At 35.4% G+C, this 6,029-nt stretch overlaps 1 protein-coding gene across 1 annotated transcript; it reads right to left on the bottom strand.

The window, feature by feature from the left end:
- Window positions 1–271: 271 nt before the first annotated feature.
- On the bottom strand, window positions 272–2,114 carry Prr32 (proline rich 32). Its single transcript, XM_052171555.1, has 2 exons — window positions 1,998–2,114; window positions 272–1,202 (listed from the first exon to the last, which is right to left on the bottom strand). Exons 1-2 carry the CDS (start codon window positions 2,042–2,044, stop codon window positions 368–370), a joined length of 882 nt encoding a protein of 293 aa, XP_052027515.1. The 5' UTR covers window positions 2,045–2,114; the 3' UTR covers window positions 272–367.
- Window positions 2,115–6,029: the final 3,915 nt, after the last annotated feature.

Below are 6,029 nucleotides of genomic sequence, written 5' to 3'. Positions count from 1 at the left end.
CCTAGCTTTAGGCATGTAGAAATTACAGGCTCTAGACTTGGCTAACAAGGTCCCAATTGCTCCTTTACCACAGTCACATTGCAGTACCAGTCAGGGGCAATAATGATAATGATTCAATTGAGCTATGTAGGAAATACTAGTAAAGATTTATGCTAATTTCCTGAAATATAGACAACAAATATTAAGGTTTTGGTTTAAAAAATAAGCTAGAACATTTAAAATTGTGGAATCTTTATTCGATCTCTAAACACGTAAGGCACATTTGTGCTAAACAAAATGTAAAAGGGTAGGAAATTTTATATGAAGAAAAAGAGTAATGTTCAACTCTTTCCCCAACCCTTTTTCCTCTTTTCTCTTTGCAAGCTCTCTAGTTTAAGTATGGAGGAGGGAATATTGCTCCAGTGTTGTAATGAAAAAAATAAGGCAAAGGGGGAGGACCAAATCCCAGTGGAGAAGCAAAAGCAGTAGGCATCACAGGAAATGGATTGAATGGTGGAGCTTGAGGAGGCAGAAAGCAATGAGTGGTAGAGCAAGGTAGCCCTGTAATATTGGCTGACAGAGGGAGAGAAGGTCTCTGCTGCCAATTATCCATAGGGTGCCTTGGGCTTCCCAGTGGGAAAGAAACATGAGCCATATTGCCCCTGTTTGCCATTCTAGCATTTCCTGGAGTCACCTCCATCATTATCCCTGATCTAAGTGTGGGGATATATGGAGGGCCTCGTGACTGTGATCCCCTTGGTGGAAAGAACCCTTGGGCTCTAGGCACGGGAATATATGGCTTTGAGCTATTTACACTTCTCTCAAGAACCCTGCTACCAACTCTTGGGCCTCCAATCATCAGTGCCATAGGACTTCCAGAAACTTCCCGGGACATATTAATAGAATCATGTCCCTTCAGGCACTGGCTCTCCAGGCCCTCTGAGCTGTTTATTTCTGCTGTTGCTAGGGACTCTTCCTCAATAGCAGGTGTTAGTGTAAAAGGGTGTCTTGGAGCTCTTGGATTTTGAGGAATGCTGGCTCCTGTTCTTGGCACGGTGAAGGGAGGTCTTAAGGAGACAGGAGGGCAGGCCCAGACATCTGAATCATCCTCATCTTCCTTCAACATGGAACTCAGACAGCGGAGTTGCACACTGGGGCATGTCTCCCTGCTTCCATTTTTATCCACAGGTACGAACATGGATGAACGGCTGTGCCCTGCAAGCCTAGCAAAAAAAAAAAAAAGAAATGAAAATTCAAATAAAATGGAAATTCCTTACCCAGCAAATATTTCTAGCATGTCATTGAATTCCACAAGCATAGGAAATAAAGGATTTTCCCTCCATGTAATCAAGTAAATACTTTCCTAACCTACTGCCACCCCTCCTCCACTAACACACACATTCAGAAGACACTTTTAGTACATGATCTCCCATAATGGCTGCCCCTCTGTGCCTGTTTAATTCCTTATCAATCACAGGTAGTAAAAAAAATGTCTATATGCTCTAATTGGCTTCCAAGTTGACAGAAAGTAAAAGCTCTTTCAAGTCCTTGTAAGATCTTTAACGCACTAAGCTCAGAATTCTGATTCTGGCAGGAATGTTATAAGAAATCTCTGGGGAGTGGGCAAAGGAACACAACATTGCATTCTTTCACAGAAGTCAAAAGAAGCTTAGTCATTCTCTTTAAACATTCTGCTTTTTGTCTTTATAATTCATCACATATTCCAAACAAAATTTATTAAAACTTGGTTCTTTCCTTTAAACTACATCAAGATCTAATAGAATAATAATTCCCCCATGAGTTAGCCCTAATGTTTAGGGCTTTGTAACTTTCATTTCAGTCTTACATTTACACACATCAATGGTTTATATGCTTACAATCCATAATCTTATCTGCAATTATGTTCTTTTAACTTTTGCCTTTTGAACCTCTTGTCCCTACCACATAGTAAACACATTAATAACACGCAAATATTTTGCCTTCAAATTTAACTGAGTTGAACTCAGTTTTATACTTACCCATTTTCAGTACAAGCCATGTAGAAATAGGATAAAGTAATTTTCATGAGGTGGAAGAACAAAGCAGCTGAACACCAGCACCAGCCGAGCAGTCTGGAGAAGTGATCCTTGCTTCTGCCTCAGAGAGGTTTGGCAACTGGAATGAAGGCAGGAACCAACTGCTTAATTCCGCACTCAGTTCTATTAGTGAAGTCATCAGTTGCTAGGCAAAGGAATGAGAAAGACAGACAACAGGGAAGGGGGAGGGATAAATCTGAATACTCCTTCAAAGCTAAATGTGGAACTGCTTTTGACACAGTAACAGTTGGACAGGAAAGACATTTCCTAAGTCAACTGTTCTACAGACTAGTTGGAATGAGAAAATATTTCAAACAGGATTTAAAAGTCACATAGGCACGATTTATTTCTCTCTTTTCAAGTTCTTATTATTGTTTTTTATTCTTTAACTTGTTTTTGTTTGGTGAAGCATTAGCATTTGTCCAAAATTATTTCTGGACATTCTTTATAAAAGTAAGTTGTCAGATATCCCATTTGATGTGTAAAGATGGATTTTATGTATTAATTATTATTACTTTGTATAATACTCAATGTTTACTATTCAATATGATCATACTGCTTGGGGAGTAGTACTAATATTGTAAGAAATAGAGATTAGTGAGCTAAATTGTCAACTTTTGACAATAAAACAAAAACATTATAAAAATGTCCCATGGTAATTATTGTAGATTTTGCTTTTGTGTACTATATTTCTTTGCTTCTTACTGGATTATAGTTTATTATCTGTCTATGTGTGTCTATATGACTGTGCTTTTCCTATAATGGAACCAGAGAGATGTTTCAGTGTGGGAGAATGATAAAAGCCATAATATGTACCACAGTTTTATGAATAGTTGATCACATTTTGCCTTGCAACACTTTTATAGGTGGCAATTTTGATTCGTCCAGCAGAAATATCACCTGCCTCTTTTACTTTTACTGAGCATACTTCCCTATGGATTAATTGCTGTGAAAATACAGGGGCTATAAGATTACAATGATTACTAATGCCACCAACTTAGACAACCTCAAATTCATTCTGTAGAATTAGACCTTGAAAATCATCTGTTCTTTATCACCAAATCAGTAAGTATGTCCTGCTATATTTTAAGTAATATATAACTCATGTTTTTCCTTAAGGAAAGATAAAAGACATTCAAATATTATGTGTTCTGATATTTGTGTGTATGAGAGAGACGAGAAGGGGAATGAAATAAGTATACAATGCCAGTGCAAAGGGATGGCCTCTGCTGGATGCAATATATCTCATCATGGGAAGGACTTTTTGGGTCTTTCAGGACACATATTCCTAACAGGGTACCTTGTCTCTTTCTATGTAGGCCATTGAATGCTTTTATACCATTGAAAAATAAAAGTGACATGTTCCCAACACATTTCCCAAGGGAATCTGTTCCTTTGCTAGCATGGTTTAGTATTAAGCAATCTTTTGGTTTCCAGTGTCAGTTTACACTAGCTTCAATTTACTCTTTTTCCTCATGTAAAAGAAAACTATTAGCGTTGTGATAGAATTTTAAACTTCATTTAGCTCTTACAATGCAGAGGAAAAATATTTCCCTTAATTCTTGCTAATTCTTGCTAATTCATATTTACATATATACTTCATGTATGAGAGATTTCATGGTTTCATCTGAATAATGATATAAAGACTCTGGAAACTATTTAATGCTTGTTCAATAATATATCATCTTAATTGAGCTTCATGAAAAAAATAACAAAGACCAAGTAAGTGAGAAGATAGACAAGGCCTATGGCACCTAAAAATTGTAAACATCCATTAGATAATAACTAATATTATACCTTAGAATGTGTTTGCATGTGTACTGACAGTGCTTCATTATTGCAGGTATTTACTAATGTGTTATGGGTGGATAATAAAATAGCACGTAATCCATAGTACTACCATACTTTTAATCTTTTTTCTAAGGAGACAGAATTGTGTCTATAAAATAAATAATATCTTATGTATTAATCTGAGTGGAATACAAATCTGATAACATTAATTACACGATTTAAAGCAAAATAGAAACCTATTCTTCAGATCTATAATGTGGACTAAAATAGTTCACATACAGTAAATATGAGATTATAGGCTTTGGTGTGATTTAAAGGATATATATGATCATATATCTGATTAAATGGGTAAAATAAAACTTATGAACAAAACAAATGTGAATGAAATAATTGGGATAATATTAATATATTATAGTTCAGATTTTTAACATGAACTAAAGCTTCTATTTGATACAAATGAAATAAAAAGTTCTACTTGGACCATCTAGATATAGATGTCAACCACCCACTTAGTAAAATCAACCATTTTATGGTATGTTTAGTGACAATGATTTCTAAAATTGAATTTAATTAAAAACAGGTTAAGTGTTTAAAAATTAAATTTATAAAATTAAAAGAAAAGCCTAGAATCACCTCCAACAAATCTTTAGGAAATTAAAAACAGAAACAGAACTGTCAAGCAGCCTAAACAATCCAGTTTCTTTGAATAAGAAGTCATAACATTGATGCTTTTTCTATTATTTGTTTGTATAGCTGCTCAGAGAAGGTGTAAATGAATAGTAAAAAAAAAAAGATAATTTGACAAAACCTAGCATTGTCATGAAATCAGCTAGGCTCTAAAGGACTTTCATTACCCATGGCCTTTTCCTTGTGTCACACTTTCCATACCACTCTCAGCTCTCAAAGATTCTGTTGGGATGCTATTGAGATGCTAATTGAGGACAGAATAAGTATATGTTTGTTTTTGCACAGTAATTATGCTGTCATTAAAATTTTACTTTTCTGCCAGACTCTAGTTGTGTGTGTGTGTGTGTGTGTTGTGTGTGCTATTAAAGAAACTTTGCAGCTAAATAAGGGCTGACAAAGTATTTAAAATATTCTTTTTCTTTTCTACTTCAGAAAATATTGCAGGAGCTGGAGGAAGAAGGGTCAATCTCTCTGTTGCAGTCAGGCTAATAAGAAGGTGATGAGAAGATTGGCATGTTGATCTCCTGGGAGGCAGTTGTCAGAAAATCCTTTAACTTATCTTCAAATGTGCCCATGCCTGTAGAACGTTTTCTATGTTTAGTATGTGTCTAAAATGTACTCCTAGAAACTAGACCAGTTATTTTAGGAGTGTATGACTATTTAATTCAGTACATTAAAGCATTGGAGTCATAAAAGCATGACATTAACCCAGAAGAGGCTATACAGTGTTCCTCTTCTGTATAGTAGTGTTCTGCTGTGTAACCATGGGTTATAATACTGCGTCCTCTGCTGCCAGCTGTTCGGGTTACTCTATGTGATGAGACATGGGAATGAGCAGGTGAGAGTGAGGTTCTCACCAACACTATTGGCAAAAGCAATTTTCAATGTGTTTCTCCCTCTGGATCAGTTTAGTGCTTTGCTTCTCCCCTCTCTCCTACTCTGTGTAGAGAAGAATAGAGAAAGAAAAAAATAAATAAGTTTTGAGACAGTTTCTTCATTATGTATTTCTTTCTGGCTGTCTTAGAACTTTCTACATAAACCAGGTTGGCCTTGAACACAAGAAATCCCCCTTCTTCTGCTTCCTGAGTATTGGGATTAAAAGCCTACATGACCATGCCTTGCCCAAGAAATATATTTTAAACACAGTTAATAATAATCTATGCAGGATTAGCTATATATTGAGAATTTATCTGTTTATCTACCTAATATTCATATTAAAAGTTAAGGAATTTGCTACCAATATATGCATTTTATAGATATCAAAAACAGTATTTTAAACACAAAATAAGAATGTTCTGAGATCACAGGTAATAAAGGTAAAAACAACATTCAAAGACACTATTGAACATCAAAGGAGACACATCATCCATTTTACCATAAGATTCTGAAAAATCATATGGATGTGTGTTTTAGCATATGTTATGTATGATCTTATAGCTATTAATCCAGAGGTAGTTCTTCAAGGAAGAAATAATCCCAGCTGAAATACTTACACCT

This window comes from Apodemus sylvaticus, chromosome X (assembly GCF_947179515.1).
Source record: "Apodemus sylvaticus chromosome X, mApoSyl1.1, whole genome shotgun sequence".
In the NCBI taxonomy this organism is placed as follows: domain Eukaryota; kingdom Metazoa; phylum Chordata; class Mammalia; order Rodentia; family Muridae; genus Apodemus; species Apodemus sylvaticus.
Note: the sequence above shows the minus strand (reverse complement) of the source record. Positions and strands in the feature narration are given on the sequence as shown.

Bases quoted from the DNA above. Each gene is read 5' to 3' on its own strand.
- Prr32 (XM_052171555.1), bottom strand. From the start codon at position 2,044: ATGAAAATTACTTTATCCTATTTCTACATGGCTTGTACTGAAAATGG. The intron at 1,203-1,997 runs GTAAGTATAAAA...TTTTTTTGCTAG, and splicing joins ATGGCTTGTACTGAAAATGG to GCTTGCAGGGCACAGCCGTT.